The sequence below is a fragment of the Aulonocara stuartgranti genome (genome assembly GCF_965226115.1).
Source record: "Aulonocara stuartgranti genome assembly, chromosome: 2".
In the NCBI taxonomy this organism is placed as follows: domain Eukaryota; kingdom Metazoa; phylum Chordata; class Actinopteri; order Cichliformes; family Cichlidae; genus Aulonocara; species Aulonocara stuartgranti.
This window is the reverse complement of record NC_138940.1, coordinates 26,381,747-26,401,881: the sequence shown is the minus strand read 5'-3', so window position 1 is coordinate 26,401,881 and position 20,135 is coordinate 26,381,747. Positions and strand designations below refer to the sequence as shown.

Below are 20,135 nucleotides of genomic sequence, written 5' to 3'. Positions count from 1 at the left end.
TCACTATCATATATGAAGGTTCATATAATCTGTTGTATTTTATGAGCTTAAGTGGTGTCCAAAGTTTCTGTGTTTTTTGGATCTCTTTAATTGTTTTTTAGACTATGAACTATCAAAATATATTTTAAATAAGTCTATATTTTTTAATGTTTCATCCTAAAACAAAGCACTTTAAAACGAAGCTACTGATATCAGGAAATAACCTGTGAATCAGATTGCTACGATGCGCGAAATTAAAGGTTGCATGACCAAAGATTTCCAGTATTTTAAAACAGCTTCAAGATAAAGGCTAAAGTATTGCATCAGAACAAAAAATACAAAGAAAGAAAGAAAAGAAAATTTTGTATGAGACATTTTATTGGCATTGATGTGTTGTTTTACAGCCATCGTGTGCACCAACTTAATCAAATTAAGAGAAACACAATCATAAAATAAATATGAGGTTCTTTTAAAACACTATTTCCAAGTTTGTTTTGTTTTTCGAGATATTTGTAGAGAAAATACACACCTCAATTTATCGATAAACTTATGGATTTAAAGTGTCTGCACATTACTAGTGACTTTAGAGTACGACCTGATTATCCTACATACACATTTTTGTTAGTACTTTTAAAGAGCGCCTCAAACACAAGGCCTTCTTGTTTGCATTTTGAATACCCAAGAGTCATCTATTTGGCATAGCACATAGTAGCAAATAAAAAATAAAACAACCAAAGACTTGCTGTCTTCAGTTGCAATGTGAAAACATTACAGGCTAACATTGGACACTCCATTTATACATTGTGTATTTTAAACCTAACAGGCTCCAGGAAGTCGGCCTCTACCCTCTATTTCAGGACCTTTTCCCCCCTGTTGGGGGTAAGTTGGGGGGATGTTTGTGGTAATAGTCTGGTGGGGTGGGATTGGGGCTTGTATTCATCCCTGTAGGGACATAATACATGCTCTCCAGGTAGCTGTGGTCCACTGAGGGATGATTCTGAGGCTCGGGCTTTGAACCCTGACCAGAGGGATTTCTGTAGCCGACCCCGGAGCCGCTTGGGTGCATTGTTGCTGCAGCTGATGCTTCGGGGTACCGGGGTGGCTGGGGCTGGGCTGGGGGAGCAGGAGCTGCATAGGGCATGTACTGTGGAGCAGGGGCGTACATGCTGGGGTTAGGGAGGGGTGGGTAGGGGGCTGCGGAGGGCGGATACAGGCCTGAATGTGATATTGTTTGCTGTGGGATGAGCACTTCCACATATTGGCCAGTCTCTGGGTCAAACAGCATCTTCCTCAGAGGCTGAACAGGCACCTCAATATAAAAGTACTTCCCTGTTTCAGGATCCAGGAGCACTCTGCGAGGCGTCTGCCCATAGCTGCTTTCTGAGTACAAACTGGAGCTGTCACCCCCGTATTCAGAGCCATAGGAAGGCCCTGCCATGCTTTGAGTGCCACATAGAAACTGAGGATCCATAGAGGGAAGGCCAGGGGAGTGGTTGTGGCTGGGATCGCTGTAAGGAGCCCCAGTTATCAGCCCCGGTGGCTGCTGGTGGGGGGATCTGTGCACAGGAGGCCGTCGAGGGTCAATGTGCTGGGGTGGGGGCAACGAGCGGTCCACAGAGCAGGCCTGCATGAGTGAGGGGTGAGGAGCGCAGGGAGCAGGCTGGTGGAGAGGCTGGTATATTGTTGGCTGCTGGCTTGGACCAAAATGGTTTGATTTGGGAGAGCCTGGCTGGTAGCTCATTGGCTGAGCATCGGGTCTGCACTGGTGGGGCCGAAGAGGAGGCTGTGCCACTGCGTATGGTAGAGCCTGGCCCGGAGAATGCGTGGGGGCCGGTGGGGTGAGGTTATGGGGACTTCGGTGATGGTGAGGAGGGTGGAGACCAATGTGAGTGGGGCAACCAGCTGTGCAGGGGCAGGCAGGAGGACGGGAGGAGGGTTGAAAGCGATTTGATCTCAAGGGTGTCAAATCCGGGAGCGTCAGTGGACTGAAGCTCTCTCGTTCATCATAGCTTGGAGGGTCATCAGAGGCATAAAAATGCAGGTCGTCGGTCCTCTGTGAGCGCTCACTGGAGAGAGATCTGTGGCATGGCTGGTGCGTATATCTTGGCAGTTGTGTTGTGGAAACAGCAGTGGGCTGTGTTGTATTGTTTGAAGTCAGTGGCACAGTTTGTTGTTGATGAAGGTTTGCTGCCCTGGGATACTGCAGCTGGCTGTCGCGATCCATAACAGCCGGCTGGCTTGGCTGGCTTGGCTTGCTGACTCCTGCTGAGGCGGGTGCGGTAGTTTGGCTTGCAATCGGGTCAGAAACCGAACCTGCAGCTGAGGTTACACTTGAGCTGGTGGTTGATGTTGGAACTGAGGTTAAAGCTTTTTGTGCACATCTGGCAGTCTGAGGAGAGGCAGCTGGTTGCTGCATCTGCCCTCTGTCACAAGTAGCCTCTGAGTCTGGAGGTTCTGCTGACTGGTTTGAGAGACTGGAGCTGGCAGTTGAAGTTGTTTTGCTGGGCGGAGGTTTGAGGCTGGACACCGCTGACACGGCTAGTTTTCTTGAATAATTAGATGTTGCTGTGGAGTCAGTGGAAATCTTCCTGTAGATTGTTGGCGAGCTCACTACAATCGTCTGAGTCCTCTCGTCACTTTGTGACTTTGCAGTCGATGTTGCTGCCGACGATCTATGTGCTTCATTTGATGTCACACCAAAATCTGCAGGTTTAAATTTGCAGTTCGGCTTTGGAGGCACGACTGGCTTTTGGGAATTTTTAGCTATGGATTTAACTTCAATGATTTGAGGCCTGCTGTTTCCACTAGAGTTTCCAGTAGAGCTTCCAGTAGAGCTTGTGGGAATGTCTTTTTTCTGTGGTTCTTTAGACATTGATTTCACCTGAATCGGCTGTGGTTTGAATCTCCTTATTGCAGGTGACCGCGGGGGGAAAGTGGGATCTAATCTCTTCACAGCTTCAAAATCTGACACGTCCCTCTGCTTGGTAGGGAGTGGGTCTTGTTCCTGAGAAAAACTCCTTAGTTTTGCAGTGTCTTTTTCTGCAGGATTTATGCTACCTCCCTCGTCTTCCCTGGTTTTTGTGGTTGCATCTGTGCTGTCAGACACTGCTGAGGGGACGGAAGTGGTAGATGAGGAGGAGAATGTCCTCTCTCTATGAGACTCATTCCAACCTCCGTCAGAAGGAGCAACGGTCTGAAGGGGGATCTCCAGAGAGTTCACATGCTTGCGGGGAACTCCTTTAACTCCAGATACATTCTGGCTGTCACCCACAACTGCTCCAATGTCAGCTTGGTAGCCTTTCTCCTTTAATAACATGGACACAGAGTGGCCACTAGTAGCAGGGGCACTACCAGGGGTAGTGGGCTTAGGTGAAATTGAAGCAGGCCTTGCTAGGATTGGGGTTTGGATCTCCATCTCCTGGGCGGGAGATGCAGATGTCCTGGTCTTGCTCGGTCCTTCCCTGATTAACACTACAGCAGTGGACACCTCTCTTTCCTTACTGGGCATTTTAGGGAGGTTTCCAAGCATGTGATGCTTCCTGTCTGTTCTTACAGCAGCAGGTTTATCCTCACTGTCTGGAACTTTGTGGATTTCTGGCAGCGTCTCTCGTGGTTCTGCTGTAATGTTTACACCAGGCTCACATGGTCTGGATATTTCAGTATCTGACGCTGTGTTGTTTGGTGCATTCAAAGACTGCAATTCTCTGCTCACATCGGTGATGGGCTTTGAAAAAACCTGGGATTTGTCACCTAGGTTCTCTGAGTCTTTTTTGACACGCGATGTTTTATTCTTGTCTTCTTTCAAGCAAACAGCTTTGTATTCTATTTGGATTGGCTGTGGACCAGACAGAGGCTTTCCTTTGCTGTGAGGTGGTGGAGATGGGGTTAACATTTTTGAGTCTTTTGCCTCCTCCTTCTCTTCCTCCGTCCTCTCCGCCATGAACTCCTCTGCTCTTTCCTCCCTCCTCTCCTCCCTCCTTATCCCTTGTCTTAAATCCATCTCCTCTGCTGCTATGGCCTCTTCTTTATGTTTTTCATCAGCAGTTTCTACACTTTCTTCAGCACTAGATGCTTTAAAGGACAGATTATAAGTATTCTTCACGAGCCGCCTCACATCTCTAACTTTGTGAAGCGGGCCTTTTGCTTTATTGTTCTCGTCTCCGTCTTCTTCTTCTGTTTTCTCATCCATGTTTTGTCTAAAAAATATATCTGGTGAAGTACTCTCAGATTTGCTTTCTGCTTCAGGTGTAAGACACACATTTAAAGAGGCTTTCTTTTTCCCCACAGCTTTCAGTTTGATCTCTTGCGTTTTAGACATGAAGGCGCCGTTGTCACCCTGTTGCAACTGTTTCGGTTCCTCCCGGCTTTCACACACGCCCCCTCTCATTGTTGGTCTGAACTGTGCGCTGTGGGCTGCGTCGGCAGAAGGAGTTTCTGTGGCATTTGCTGAGTCGTCACCCTCCCTTTTGTATGTTTTGCTGTAGTCTGCTTGTTGTTCTCCACTTCTGCGCTGCTTACTATCGAATGGCACCTTCAGTTCTGATCGCATTTCAGATCGCGACAGCACTGCATTCCTGCTTTGAGAATCGGCCTCTTCACTGTCAGTAAGGGAAAAGGTAACACTCCTGCAGCTGCTGGATGAGCTCGGCCTGTTACTAGGTCTCACACCAAAGCTTCTGGGTGGTTTAGCTTCATCCTTGGCGCTTGGTTCCCCTCTCATGGGAATACTCTCCGATGAAAGGCTATAATCCGATTGAAAACTGGAACTTAGGTCATGTATGTCTGGTCTTGGTGATTCTTTAAGTGGTGCCACTTGACTCTCAGCTGGTGGACTGCTCTTCTCAAATGTGGGGCTCAATCCTTCGCCTGCTTGTTCATCAGGTTGTTTATCAGCACTTTGCATCTTTTTGGACAACACATTCTTGATCAGGCAAGAAGCCATCTGAGTTTTCGTGCATGTTTCATCCATAGAAGCAGATTTCTGGAGTTGGGATTTTCTGACATTGGGAAGATGGGGCTCAGGGCTGTGGTCAGAGGGGTAGTGCTCGTGCATTGCTGCTGGTGTACTCTGTTGCCTCACAAACGTCCCTCTCGATTGACTTGCCTGGGAGTAGCTTTCCACCATGCTTGCTAGCCCAGGACTGCTATTTCCACTGCTTCCGTCTTGCTTCCCATCAGCATCATTCCTCTTTTTCAGCTGGATCTGTCTCTTTGGGACTCCTCTCCTCAGCTTCCTGGAGTCCTCCCTTTCCACAGCCACATCTACGCATTCAAAGCTGCCCAGTTCATAGCGCCTAGATGGATCTAAGCCATCTGAGAAGTATGCAGATGGTTGCTGGGAGGAGAGTTCATCATGGTCCAACTTTGGCACAGAACCTCTGAAGTCAGCATAGGCTTGCCAGGCAGTGCCGATCCCTGCCGGGCTCTCCTGGGTAGATGGCTGGGAGATGTTTGCGGATGAGTGGTGGCTTGAGTTGTACATGTCAAGGTAATCTATATCAGGGCTTGACAGGCTGCGGAAAGCCACATCTGTAAACCACTTCACCTCATCGTCTGCCTCATCAAGTTCACTCCCCATGCTGGAGCTGGAACTTCGGCCGGGCCTGTATGAGGCCGCATGTCCGGGAGCACTGCTCTTTGTTCGGGGTGCAGGAGGTTGAGGTCGTCTGCTGGCAGCACAACCCCTGGTGGCTTGTTGTGAAGCGAGTCTATGAACACTCTGTTGTTGCTGTAGCTGTCTTGTGGCAGACGAGCTCTCCGAATAGGAATGCGCTGTTGGCAACCCTTGTCGGGTCTCTCTGCTTGTGGGAGCTGCACCGCGACTCGCAGGTCCTTTTCTATTCCTGGCACTGAATGACAGCTCAACCTGTTCCCCTCTGTAACTGGTGTCCCCCTGCGACCCCTCCTCTTCCGTTTCAGGAACCTGCTCCTCCCTCTTCCTATTTCTTTCCATCTCCCTATCCTTTTGCCTCTCTCTGCCTCTCTGCCTCTCCTGCTCCAGTGGCATTCCCCTTTCCATTCCCAATTGCCTTCCTGGGCTGACCCAGTGGGCCTGGCTATTATTGTCGGGGCTTTCCCTATTTGTCACCGCCTTCTTTAAATTGCCTCTAGGTGAGGATGCGCCAACATGAGTGGGACTGCGGCTTCTGTTCTGCCACTGTCTGTATGGTTTCTCAGGAGCGATGATGTGGACAGGTGTAAACCTGGTGAGTGGCGGAGAGGGGGTCCGCCTTCTGTTTGCATGATGGGACATGTCCTCTGTGAACCTCTCTCTGTTTTCAGGCCTAACTTTGGTTAACAGCTGTCCTCCCGAGGTCTCAGATGTAGATTTTAAAGAGCTGCTACTGTCAGAAGTTGGGGAATGAGCAGCAAACAGAGGCTGCGCAGGTGAATTTGATTTAACCCCGTGAACAGGTGAGAGGTTTGGACTTCTCTTCTTGGGAACTAGAAGATTAGGAGAAGGACAGTTGATTTCAGAAGGGAGATTATTATCAGTGTCTTCTCTCTGAAAAAAGAGGGGATGAATATCTGTTTTTTTCTGAGGGGAAGAAGCTGCGCCTGATTTATCCTTTATATTTACTTCCTCTGGTGTTTCTTCTCTCTCTTCCCTTTGCAGTTTTAGAGGGCAATCTAACTTTCCCTCTGGTAAAATAGGTAAAGGAGGTAAAGGCAGAGGAGCTGGTGAACTGCCTTTGATTTCAGCAACCAAAGGTGATTTGTCCCTTGTTACTGTCTCAAATGAGGGTGGCACACTCTCTTTTCTCAAATATGTGGGAGACTGTGTTTCTGCGATAACTGCTGAAGAAGAGTCCCTATCACTCAAAAGGGTATTTAATCCAAGGGGAGGGTTGCAGTCTGCAGAGAGGGTTGCTGGTGATAGCTGACACCTGTGCGGAGAGGCAGCAGGTGATGGATCTCTACTTTTGTGCTGAGGTGAAGGACTTTGAAATCTTGGTTCAGGTGAGGGAGTTTGATGATTTGGCTGAGGTGAAGGTGTTTGGTGCTTGGGATGATGTAGCAGAGTTTTTTCAGTCTCTGGGGCAGAGCTTGTGAAGCAGCCAATGGACTCTGCTATATCGTCTCTGCTTGTGGTGAGGCTCCTTTCTTCAGAGGGGATGGGTGTATTATCTGGCTCTGGGACGGGGAGATGAGAGAGTTCAGGAAATGGGGGACTGCTCCTGTCCTCGGGTTGAACAACAGAGTAAGAAATTCCTGTGATGTGAGGGGAGGAAGTGAGGCTTCTTGATGGGGATGTGTCGAAGAGAGGCTCCAGCAGAGGAGAAGCTGATACAGGTTGCTCTTTCCTGCCAACCTCAGGAGAGGATGCTGTAATCCTGATTTCAGGTGAGGGAGAAGTATATCTGTGCTCGATGGGAGAGCAGCTGTCTCTAAAAGCAGGTGAGGGAGATAAACTATAACTTACCACAGGGGAAGTCGCCTGTCTTATTTCTGGTGAGCGTTCAGGAGAGGGAGTTGTTGACCCAGGTCTGGTCAGAGAGGCAGCGCTGAGCAAGCCAGGTGAGGGAGCTGTGTTTCTGAAATCAGGTGAGACCGAACCCTCCACAAGTTCAGGGGATGATGCTTTTGAAATGACAGGTGAGGGAGGGGTGTATCGTGGGCCAGGAGTGGAAACAGAACTGCCTGCTTCCACTGATAACCTTTGGCTTTCAGGAGTAGCTGCTGTTTCTCTTTCTGCAGTAGAGGGACCTGATGTGCGGGGAGAATCTTTTATCTCAGGCGTAGAGCCTCTGCTGAAGAGATCAGGTAAAGAGATCCTCCCTCTTAGGTCAGGGAAAGGAGATGAAGCCTGAGTGTCAGAGGAGGAGGACCTATGACTAAGCTCAGGGGAGTCCGGTGTTTCTCTTAAATTAGATAATAAATCTGTGGGTGAAGGTGAAGGGGATAAATGAGAGGTTCTTAATTCAAAGGCTGATTCTGTAAAATCCTGAGAAAAGTCTTTGGATGGGAGCTCAGCTGGACTGCTGTTTTGATTTAAGTTAGCAGCTTTTGGCTCAGGTGTGTCTTGTGCTACTCCAAACTCAGGTAAAAAATGAGGGTTCACCGATTCACAGCACGACTGGCTGATACAGTTTCTGGGTTCAAGAGAGGGACTTGGAGTTAGAGACTGATGTGACGGGCTGCTGTTGCTGTCTTTGAATGAAGGAGTTGTTCTTATTGGTTCAGGTTCTGAAAGCGTTTGTTTTGGATCAGGTGAGGACGATGAAGGCCTTTTTTCAGCTGAGGAGGAGGACAAAGATGATAGTCTTCTCTCTGGACTGAAGATACAGGGGCTGTTATGTTCAGGAGAAGGTGTCCTCTCACCAGTGCTGGGATTTTGGAAAGAAGGGCTTGCTGTGCTAAGCTGAGGTGCTGGTGATTGCCTTCTTGGTTGTGAATTTGCGCTGCTGTCCTCAGAAACTTCTGGATGACTAGAGCTCAGCCCTTTGGCCTCCAGAAGCCTCTGCAGTGGAGGACTGTAAAGCTTGTCTCTCGAATCTTCAAAGCCTTCCTCGCCTTCACTGGAGCCCTGTGCCGTGTGGTAAGAGCCAGAGGAATCGTTCAGCTCGTCCAACAGAGGTGACGCAGCAGCCGTCCCATCCACCTCCCTCTGGGAAGGGACAAAGGGCCCTACAGCGGGGCTGCTTGAGAGAGACGCCGACTCACAGTCGTCTCCGAAAATGTCACACAGGCAAGTGGTCTCGGAGATGGCGCTGCGCTGAGAAGGGATGTTGATAATGTCGAATATTTCAACGTGGTTGGGGGTGCCGTCACGATGGCAAAGGGAAAAGGTGCGGGGGGCACTACGCAGGAAGGAGTAGCTGTCCCCCTGGAGAGTCCAGCTGTCCATTGCTAGTCCACAAGCTCCAAATTCTCACTGTGGCCAGTCCAGTCTGCTCCTCTTGCCTGTTCTGGGCTCCGTTCCTGGACTAGAAATAAGATACAGTCATCTGCACATTGTGTAGCTCATTCATTTGTAGCACCAGTAATAGCTGATAAATATCTGTGAGAGGCAAAAGTATAGAAATTACAAATGTAGAACCTAGAATTGGATTGATTCCTTTTACTTAACTTCCCTAGAGTGAAATTATCTTTCGGTGCCCTAATGTTCTAATAATAACTCCATCTACAATACCTTTGTTATGTAACTTGTAATTAAACCAATACAGCAAGCTATATGAACATTTATTTTGACTCCAGATCTTTTTGTGCTACAGACTCAAAATCTCACAAGAAGAGATTTTGAATCTCACAAAGAGATTATCCTAGATACATAGAGTAACAATATTTAAATTAACTTTCACCAACACATATCCCTTATCCAAACTTTAGAAAAAGCCCTCTCCTTGTGCAAGTAGACAGAGAAAGGCTGATACTCTACCTTTAGCCACTGATGAAGACTTCCCAGGGACATTGAATTCTTCTTTGTTTGTGGTATCCGTCCCAAATCGGACAAACTACCCGTTCAATCCACAAAACACCCCAAGCTGACAAAACCTCTCTTCATAAGCTGAATCCAGGACTGAGAAGATCCGTCCAGCTCTGTCTGCCGGTGGCCCACTGACAGCACAGTGTCAGAGGCACTGCCATGTATCAGACTTGAATAGAAAAAGCAAAGAGGGGCATCTAACTCAGACATATTACATCTCCTGGACTGTATTTCTGCTCCTCCCTTCTGCACTGGCAACAGGGAAAGTGCTTACTGTATCTAATGTGGATCTCTTTTCTTTTGCAGACTGGGGTTTGGTTGGGCACAGACTTTCCTGTGTGAGCTGGGATGGGGTGCGGCACAGGGGTGGGTGGGTGTATAGTTAGCAGCAGGTGCTGATCCAGCCAGGACGGATGAGTGCGCCTGGAATCTGACACTTATAGCCAGCTCAGTCACAGGGCTCCTCTATATATAGACCAATACTATCGGGGCCAGATAGGCATAGTCATTTCACTGTGTGCTGGAGGAGAAAAAAAAGGGAAAAGTGGAATTTGAAGTACAGCACACACATTGTCCAGGTGTTAAATACATGCAACTTAACTTGCACCTTTGCTTATCTGTGTGTATCTGGGGAAAAGGTCAAAGTTTAGCACAGATTATCCAGTTTTGGTAATAACTCACATGCAGACCTCTGCTGAATTGCATTTTTGCGGCATGCAACAATTAAAGGTCTTAAACTTTCTACATCCTGCTGTTTTCCCCTAATAATATTGTTAAATATTAAGAGCCATGGTCTTTGTAGCCTATGAACATCCTTAGCTTTAATTAAACATTCATGAGTGCCCATCAATTAAATGCATGTAAAGTGTTAAGCCAAACCTACCAAACAAAAAGGGGTCATGTCATTTTACTGTTCTTATTACTGTTGCTACAACTGTATTGCCCAATGAGTCTCAGGTTGCCTAAACATGTTGGTTGGTAGTGAGTGTGGATAAGCCCTCTGTCCCATACCTAATACCTCATAAGATTATCATTCAATCTCAGTCATTAAGTCATCCGTAGGAAGTGGAAAATGTTTGAGCACACAGGACTGTGATTATGTTTGTACAGTGGAACGTTAATGACAGGTTTTGTGTATGGTATTGTAATTTCCACTAAGCCTATTCTATTGTATTAAGCGACACACATTGCTAAATTAAATTTTATGGTTGACTGTGGAATTTGGAGTCACTGACCTCTGTGGAGCTGTTTACTGTGGCTCTAATCACAAAATATAAATACAGATATATGCTTTTTTTCCAACAGTCATTGCGAAGATATCATGTGATTTTATGTGCAATGGGTTGCTGTAAAAAACAAACAAAACAAAACTGGGAATATCACTAGGGAAATGTGTAAAATATGGCTGTTCAGACCCATAAAGTATAAACCGCTGGACAGAAATGCATGCATACTTGCATCAATGCGTAAGGGTGCACTGGGTGTGAGATAAAGGGTAAAGGAGGGCTGATAAATTTGAACCTCTGCGGTTATGGCAGTGCAGCAGACTGGAGGAGGACTCAGAGGGAAAGAATGATGAGCACCTCGGCAATGGGGAGCTTTGGTCTACATCACTGATAGATTAGTCACGCCACACTGCTCAAGTCCAAAGACCTCACCCACCCTTGCCCTCATAAGTTGGGCATGAACAATAAGCTCCAGTTGTGCTCAGATGTTTACAGGCATTCATCACGGGCATGGATGTCGTGGGAATTTGGGTTTTTTAAAGATTTCTTTGAACTGTTCTTTTTCCAGGTTGGAATGATTGTACAAATTGCATCTTTAATGGCTTAAAAAACATGAATTTAGTGCACCAGTTTGAATATATTTTGGATTTCCTCTCATTTGCATGGGGTCAAAGCATACATGCTCAATTCACTAATATTTGGTTAATTGTCCAGTATCAAGTTGCACCTCCATTAGATGCTTTTGGTAGCTATCAACAAGCTTTTGGCATAATTGTGCCTGGATATTTGACCACTCTTCTCAGCATGTTTGGTATACTTCATCTAAATCGGTTAGTTAACTGGCAAAGACTCTGCTTTCAAGCTTATTCCACAACCTGTCAATAGGGTTGCAATCAGGGCTTTGGGAAGGCCATTCCAGAAGCTCTAATCAGCCTGTTTATCCATTTGATGTGTGTTTGTTATCACTGTCCTGTTACAACACCCAGTTGTTTTCAGGTTTCAACCATCCAGCTGTTGATTTAAGGTGGAGTTAAAGAATTTAGAGGCAGTCCTCCTCCTTCATTAATCTAACCATTTTGTGTAATATACCAGCCCGTGGCAGCAAAATAGCCCCAGAGCATGATGCTAACACTACCATGCTTGACAGCTGGTACAGTGTTCTTAGATTGAAAGCCTCACCTTAACTCATCCAAACATACCCCTTCTCACTGTGGCCCAGTAGCTCATTATCTTTCTCGCCTGACCATAAAACTTTCCTTCAGAAGGATTTGACTTGTCCATGAGAGCAAACGTCAGTCAAGCTTGAAGGTGTCATTTTTGGAGGAAGGGCCTTTTTCTTGGTGGGTACCCTCTCATTACACGAAAATTCAAAATAAATATAAAATTTAAGCACCCAAATCTTGTGGTTTTTTTTTTAAGTATTTAAAGATGCTTTCTGTACAATATTCCACCCCTAAAAAAGAATAACTCAAAGAAATCATTAAAAGCCCAAAATTACCATGATATTCATGCCCAAATTGAGTGCATGTAAACTTCTGACCTCAACTGTACATGCATAAAAAAAAACTAGAACCTTGCACAGAGCTTGGTACGGAGGTTGATGTTCAGTGTTCACATGCAGAGCAAATGCCAAATGCTGTCTGCTCACAGCACTCCCTTGTGTGTGAAGATAAACACGAATTACTTAAAAAAATCATTACAGGTAGGATACTTTTGCTGCTGGTGTTCTAACTGAGGGATATGATGTTAAACAAGGCTCTAGTCTCATGATGGGCTATTTAAGTGCCAGTATTTATGACAAACAGAAAGAATATAAACATATATATCACATTTCAAATCTATCTTTTTTGAACTGACCTAGTTGCTCTTTTAGGATGTGATTAACTTTGCACAGGCAGGGGCAACAGTAGCCACACTTCCAGCCCTCTCTCTCATTATTATTTGTTTTAATTATAACTGATTTATTAAAGCTTCGCCAGAACTAAATGACACTAAAGGTTGAGACATAATATTTAAAAGGTGATATGATAAATTTTCTACAAATAAACTCAGAAACTAAAATTGGGTTAACTATTTAGATTTGTTAATATAGATCTAAATAATAATATAGTATGCCGTGCTAACCACTTAACCTATGAACAGCATACAAGTATTAAAGTCTTGTACCCTTGAAGTCGTGCTTGAATTAGTCTGTCGCAGAGACACTGACTTTTATTTTGAAACGATACGTTAGCGTAGGATGCGACGCAGGAAGATCCGCATTACGGTGCTGCCGAAGTGTTGTCATAACACAGAAGTGGCTAACGCTAATGTTTGCTAAGTAATTAGCACGGCAGGTGAGTGCATTTTTTTTATTTAAAAAATATCTGTCAAAATTCAGTTGAACCGCGACGTGTGTGTTGACTGTTAGGATAAGGCAAAATAGTGCAGACAAGCGGGTTGACATTCTCTCCTGAAATTATTTGGGCCTTGTCAGTTAGCAGATCGCTAACATCTACTAGTTAACTAGCTGCTAGCAATGACGAGCTTTTGTAGCCAGCTAGCGACTGCGATTCCGTTTGTTTATGTTAGCTGTGCAGCGGCTTGTGTTTTTTTTTTTCTTAGTTAACATAATAATTAATTACGTAATAATTTATGGTACTTAAAAAGAGTAATTTTGAGTAAAAAATAACAACGTAGGAAACTTGTCATTAAAACGTTAAAAGAGAAGTCCGTTTGAGCCTTAATATTAGCTAGCTCCTTTACGGTAGGTGGACATGTTCTGTTGTCGGCTTACTAGCGGTGAGCTACGGCAAAGCGTTACCATTAAGTAAAGCTTTTCTATTTAAAAATTCTTAATTTCAGCATGCAGACATGTAATGTTTAATATCATCACTTGGTTGTTAAATTACAGTTACAGATGAGACGTAAATAGCAGGCCGCAGCATACATTGTGTGCTTGTTTGTGATGTTGTTAGGCCTTGCTAATGTTATCACGTAGGCCAAACTTTGAATCGGGGTAGGACCGAACAGCTGTTGGAGGTATTTTAAGACATTATTACTGATCGGGCATACTTGTTTTAGAGGCAGCTGTGAGATAGTCATGGTATTGTCAGTGTGAAATAAAAGTTGTTAATATCTCTGTCATTAAAAACCTGTAGTGTTTTATCCTAAATCTTGTGTTTACCTCTTAAAATGTCAGATTAAAAAAAAATAATCTTTGTTCGGCTTATTTAATTACAAATGTTATTTGTTAAAACGTGCTTTATAGAAATGCACATTTGTGTTCACTGAGAATCCCAAAGATTCTTTAGAACTTTTAAATAACTTAAAATTAATTTAACTTGGGGATTCCCAGTATGCAGCCATTCTCCAATTTTCTGTAAATGGTACTATTTATCGATGGTCATGGCAATTTGCACATTAAAGAACATGAAACTGACCTCAGGTAATTGTGCCAGTTTTGTAAGTATGCAAATGCTTTGTTATAAGGCTGGGGAACCCTGTAGTCAGTCTTAAGAGACTGAAGAAGAGACGTGGATGAGTGACAAAACATTTCTCTCATTGAAGATGCAACTTCCAGATGATATGCAGTGCTGTGCAAGAGCTACCCCTCATTCCATTAGAATCATGTCATTTTTTTTTCAATTAGTCTAGTTCTCCAAGTTTTCTAAAGGGCATCTTTTACACTCATTTTTACATTTCTTTTTGTTGTTGTTGTTGTTAGCTAACAGTGACCTACGAATGACTCGAGTGTAAAAAGGCACCAACAGAATCAGTATCAACAAGGTTTTTTCAGTGTTGTATCTCCACACGAGTGAAAATTTGGCAATGAACCAATTTAGGATTGCATCTTTAAGCACTTTGTTAGTAGGAGCTTGTTGCAGAAACACATAAGTTGTTGAATCAAAGTTAGATATTTTTTTTTGGTTCAAATCATGGTTGGTATTTACAGAGTAGGTAGGGTGAGAATTTCAACTGTCTGTAAAACATGGTGGAGGCTATCTGGGTTTGCATTTCACCCAGTGGTGTTGGAGATCATGTCAAAATTGCTGGAATTTGAACCACCGTGAAATAACATGCGATTGGAAGAACTTAATTTTTCACCATGACAATGATCCCAAACACACTGCCAGTACAGTAAAAGCACACCTAGATAGAGAATACCAACATCCAAAGAAGAACTTTAAATATTCCTTCAAGAAGCCTGGAGAACTATTCCTGGAGACCACACAGAATAAATTACAAGAAAGCTGCTTAAGAGAGTTCAGGCTGTTTTATTATAAGTAGGCATATCAAATATTTCGTGTAAAATGTAAACAAATGATTGGTGGCTCAATACTGCATGCTACTGTATCATCACTACAGTTTCAAAAGCCTTTAAAATAAATATCAAAACATTTAGTTAATAACATATTTCTGTTTTTCTAGGTGTTATTGTTATTGTGTGTGTGGGTTCCAGCCTGAACCATGGAACAGTGTGCATGTGTGGAGCGGGAGCTGGAGAAGGTGCTCCATCGCTTTGTAATGTACGGCCACCAGTCTGAGGAGAGGCTAGATGAACTCCTGCGCAGCGTCTGTGAGATACGAGGACAGCTAGTTGCTTTTGGTAAGATCATGTATCAATGATTGAAATTGTATGGAAGGTTCGTGGTCTCTCTGTGCTCCATCTTCTCTGGTTTGGCACATTAAACCTTTACCTTTTTTCTCCAACAGGAGTACAAGATGCAGATTTATCGGTCCTATCACAGACTATGGCGCAGTGTTGTAAAAATATCAAAGAAACAGTGCAGATGCTAGCCTCTCGACACAAGGACATCCACGGCAGTGTGTCTAAAGTTGGCAAAGCCATCGACAGGGTGAGGAACGGCTACAGGTTTCTCTTCAACTTTCCTTGAAAATGTTTTAGAACATGTACGTCACCTCTGGCATGCTTTTCTGTAGAATTTCGATGCAGAGATCAGTGCTGTTGTGGCAGAGACCGTGTGGGACTCCCCAGAGAGACAGAAATACCTGAGTGAATCCATTGTGGAACACCTTTACAGACAAGGGATGCTTAGTGTAGCAGAAGACCTTTGTCAGGTAAAGAGCTGAAACCTCCAACCTTTATTTTTTATTTATCTATTTATTGCAAAATATTTGCCTGAATAGCTTTGATGTGATTCTTTATGAAATGCTGATGAGTGAAGAAATAGTTTTGGCTGAAATGTTGTGTTAATGCTGTTTTTGTGAAGATAAGTCTTAGAAATTCTTAAAAGTAGTTTTATTTTCTAGGAGTCTGGTGTAGTTATAGACATGAGCATGAAGCAGCCTTTCCTGGAGCTAAACAGGATCCTTGAAGCTCTGAGGATGCAGGACCTTAGGCCAGCACTAGAGTATGTGGTCTTTCTGTATCTATTGTTTTAATTATCTGCTTCCTTCTAACACAACTGATAAATCTTTAGTTGAGGAGTGTTTACGTTCAGTAGCTGAGTGTTTCTTCCGTGTCTTTGCAGGTGGGCTGTGACGAATCGGCAGCGTCTTCTGGACCTGAACAGCAGTTTAGAGTTCAAGTTGCACCGCTTGTACTTCATCAGCTTGCTCAGTGGAGGAATCAGCAACCAAATGGAGGCCTTGCAGTATGCCAGGCACTTCCAGCCCTTTGCTTCACAGCACCAGAGAGGTAAGCATTATAGTATCTCCATGTAACAAGAATTTAGATATTTTCTTTTTCTTTTTGTGTGTGTGTATTTTCACCACTTTTATTTATTCATTTTTGCAGACATCCAGATTCTGATGGGCAGCTTGGTGTACCTGCGTCATGGCATTGAAAACTCACCGTACCGCAGCTTGCTGGAGACAAATCAGTGGGCTGAGATCTGCAACATCTTCACCCGGGACGCCTGCGCTTTGCTGGGCCTCTCTGTAGAATCGCCACTAAGTGTTAGGTTAGGAAAAACATGAACAGTGAACTAGATCACCTGTCATCAAGTTTAACACTGGAAGTGGAACAGTTTTTAGTAATTATTAGACATTTGTCATCTTTATGCTGTCTTATCAACAATGCCATATCTGTTTCTCTGCAGTTTTGCATCTGGATGTATGGCCTTGCCTGTGCTGATGAACATCAAACAGGTGATAGAGCAGAGACAGTGCAGTGGAGTGTGGACACACAAAGACGAGCTGCCTGTAAGTCCTTTTAGAGTTTTTAAAATGCAGTTATCCCTCCTCAGAATAATTTCTGAGCCGTTAGCTCACTCGTGTCCTGTCTGTACCTGACAGATTGAAATTGACCTCGGGAAGAAGTGCTGGTACCACTCTGTGTTTGCCTGCCCAATTCTTCGACAGCAAACGTCAGAGAGCAATCCTCCCATGAAGCTCATCTGTGGACACGTCATCTCCAGAGATGCTCTCAACAAACTAACCAATGCTGGGAAGTAAGTCAGCAAAAAAGGAATTTATCTATTTTGGAAGTTGGTGTTGGTTTGAAAGCACTTTTACTATTTTCCAGGATCAAAATGTTCAGTTTTACTAGTCACCCAGATGCAAAGAAATGAAGACTTATAAGTTACATGCTGAGTCTGATGTTGACTGTAATTTCAGTCACTGCTTTCCCAAAAGATTTATTCCTGAACAAAATTGTAATTGCAGTTAGAAAATAAAATGCAAGTGGTTCACTGAAAGGTACAAATGTAGGATAAAAGAATTCAAAGATGGTAACACCTTGACTCTTGTCCTCCTCAGGTTGAAATGCCCGTACTGCCCCATGGAGCAGAATCCGTCACACGCCAAGCAGATCTACTTTTGATACGCTACTCTCTCCTCATCAAGGATGAAGTTGCCTGGAGCTGTTTGCGTCTTCAGGACCTTTTGCTCTGACCCTTTTCCTCTGTCCCTGGCCTTCTGGCCTGTTATGGTAAGCATTAAGGTTTTTTTCCCCAGTGCTCCTCTGGACTGCCTTGGGCATCCCGTCACCCACCTCGGACCCTCTAACTTTGCATAATATAAGGAGTCCAGAAAGGGATGGTCCATTGACAAACCTGTAGTAGAGTGAGGAGTCAGTCGGTAATGGGAACATCCTCACGAAGCAGCACCTATGAGAAAGGATCATCTATTGGAAGTCATTTGCAAATACCTGCAGAGTTATATGCTTATCTTTTTCAAGTATGTAATACTTGCTAGTGTTTGCTTTCTTGGCTTTATCAACTTAATTTGAGTTTGATGACTGCTTTTTTTTTTCTTTTTATTTTGTTGGACAAAAGCAGAATGATAATGAATGGGTGTAGAGTGTGGGTACATGGTGTAGATAAGCAGTTTCTGATTTCAGGTTGGTAATAAACTTCCGTTATACATGAAAGCAACACGCTGAGTTACAAACTATTGAAGGTGTATTATTTGCTGGTGAGGGGAAACTGAAGGTCTCTCTCGAGCCGAACTCTGATTGTGATCCATTAGTCCTCCATAGTGTAATAAAGTCCTTACGTAGCTTAAAACTCACTGTCAGCTGATGCATCTGTTCAGATCAGATTATCCATCGACGGTGGGAACAGCTTTTCTTTTGTGTATGACCACACCAGCAAAACTTTCCTCATTATAGAAGCCATTTGTCTTGTTCTATGTATGTATTTAACAAATACTGAAAAAGCAAACAAAAAAAAAAAATATATATATATCTATATATACTACTGTGAAATGTGTTTTGTTCCTGTTTTCTTTTGTTTTGTTTTTTTAATCACAATCACTGCAGTGGCTTGTGTAAAATAGTAAACAGAAGAGCAACAGGCACATTTAACACTACTACTGCGTAACTTTGAGATCTGACGGCTCCACAGTTCACATCACGGCTGCGCCATCGCTTTACTGTGCCCCCTTGTCGTATGTCCTGAGCTTGCACGCCATGTGATTTGGAGATGTAAATTGGTGTGATGGTAACCGCATGGTCTGGCTTGCAGTGACTGTAGGCTTGTGGTTAAGCTTTACTTTTTGTGGATACAGAAGCCCTCTGGTCACTGTGGCTGTTGTTTAATATATAGAAAACGCCTCTGCTGCGTAGGGTTGGCTTTTATTTGAGATAGTCCGAATAAGTGACATTTAAAAAACCCCTACATTTCCTCAGGGCTCATTGTAACAGTTCATACCACACTTTGCATTTAGTATTAAAGTTGTACATTTATAAAAGGAGTCTTGAACAAAGATTATACATCTATAGATGCAGATTGCTTTGAAGGTTGTGGAACGTGTGTGTGTGCGTGCGTGCGTGTGTGTGTGGATATACAGTCAATTTCTGCAGTCTCACAACATCCAAGGCAGTGTTTACCATGTTTAGATGTTAATAGTGCAAGTTTCTAGTGATGTCACCTCGCACATTACCGAGGCTTTTTTTTTTTCTCTCAGCAAGCACTGCACCAGCATTACTCAGCTTTAGGTTTGATTTTGAATCAGTTCGGCTTTGTGTGGAGTTTCCTCTCCGCTTTCCTCCTCTTTGGTTGACAATCATTCTCTGCTTCTTTGACTGTCCCTGCAGATAGACCCCTAGCGCTTCGTACTACATGTATTAACTTTTTTTTTTAAATTTTTTTTAGCTGAATGTGTGTGTTTCCTGCTTTTGTGTTATGCGACTTTTATTGTAAATATTTATCCTCTAACATGTTTCATATACTTGCATCTGAAATTAAAATAAAAATTTATACTCCAGTTGGTTTATGGAGGCTTGTACTGGGACTTGGTGATGGACTGCTCCTACCACACGGGGAGGGATTTGTGTAGCTACCACTTGGTGGCACTAGTGTCAATCTAAATAGCGTTTATGTGTTTGAGAAAACAGATTTGTATTCCAGTTTCACAGCTAGAAATGTTATCTTCTGAAATAATTCACTAATATTTAACCAGCACATTAATTTATTAGATAAACTGTGGTGCTGCCTTGCAGCGCTGCAGTACTCCCACAGACTGACAGCATGTGAGAGGTAAGAATCTTTCCTCATCCCACTTCAGTAAATCAATCAGCCTCTCTGGAGCTGCACGGTTATATTAAGCCTTAGTTTATATAATGTTTTAAATGCCAAGGTAAGGGCCTGTGAGTCAGCTGCAGCTCGTATCTATTCAGATTATCACCCTGCATTATGGACTTACATGTGCTCTGCCTTTTTCTCACTTTTGTGTTTCCATTGCACATTTTTTTTTCACCTGGAAAACAGTCAGGTGTTAAACCTTCATTCCTGCCAACATTTTCTTGGCATTCAGTTCAGGCTTGTGCATTTGTTGGTTTCTACAGAGGCCCCCCCCACCACCACCAATCAGGGATCCTCCTATGTTTCCATCTGAGCTGACCTTCCACCTCTTTCCTGTCTGTACTGCAGGCGATGGTATGTGAGGGCTGGCTGAGGTAGAACAGGGAGGGCCTCAGGGAGAGGGTGAGATAAGGATCCAAGGATAAACCCCTAAAAGCCATATTAGTCCCAAAAGCCTGCACAACTCTGTCATAAAGCTCCTATTAGTGGGCTTTATTGGTATACTCTCTGTGGATTTTAAGCCCCTTCAAAGCA

The 20,135-nt window shown here is 44.0% G+C and overlaps 2 protein-coding genes across 2 annotated transcripts; one reads left to right on the top strand and one right to left on the bottom strand.

Annotated features, from left to right (window-relative positions):
• Positions 1–319: 319 nt before the first annotated feature.
• On the bottom strand, positions 320–9,752 carry LOC309687267 (uncharacterized protein). Its single transcript, XM_082502119.1, has 2 exons — positions 9,359–9,752; positions 320–8,906 (listed from the first exon to the last, which is right to left on the bottom strand). Exon 2 carries the CDS (start codon positions 8,825–8,827, stop codon positions 833–835), a length of 7,995 nt encoding a protein of 2,664 aa, XP_082358245.1. The 5' UTR covers positions 8,828–8,906; positions 9,359–9,752; the 3' UTR covers positions 320–832.
• A 3,101-nt stretch (positions 9,753–12,853) lies between these two features.
• rmnd5b (required for meiotic nuclear division 5 homolog B) lies at positions 12,854–19,284 on the top strand. Its single transcript, XM_082502875.1, has 10 exons — positions 12,854–12,968; positions 15,043–15,220; positions 15,328–15,470; positions 15,556–15,693; positions 15,886–15,986; positions 16,107–16,273; positions 16,373–16,538; positions 16,677–16,779; positions 16,873–17,027; positions 17,335–19,284. The coding sequence occupies exons 2-10, from the start codon at positions 15,082–15,084 to the stop codon at positions 17,396–17,398; spliced, it is 1,176 nt and encodes a 391-aa protein (XP_082359001.1). The 5' UTR covers positions 12,854–12,968; positions 15,043–15,081; the 3' UTR covers positions 17,399–19,284.
• Positions 19,285–20,135: the final 851 nt, after the last annotated feature.

Coding starts and splice junctions, on each gene's coding strand:
- LOC309687267 (XM_082502119.1), bottom strand. CDS start 8,827: ATGGACAGCTGGACTCTCCAGGGGGACAGCTACTCCTTCCTGCGTAGT.
- rmnd5b (XM_082502875.1), top strand. CDS start 15,082: ATGGAACAGTGTGCATGTGTGGAGCGGGAGCTGGAGAAGGTGCTCCAT. Junction 15,987..16,106: donor GACCTTAGGCCAGCACTAGA/GTATGTGGTCTT, acceptor GTGTCTTTGCAG/GTGGGCTGTGACGAATCGGC. Junction 16,539..16,676: donor GAATCGCCACTAAGTGTTAG/GTTAGGAAAAAC, acceptor GTTTCTCTGCAG/TTTTGCATCTGGATGTATGG.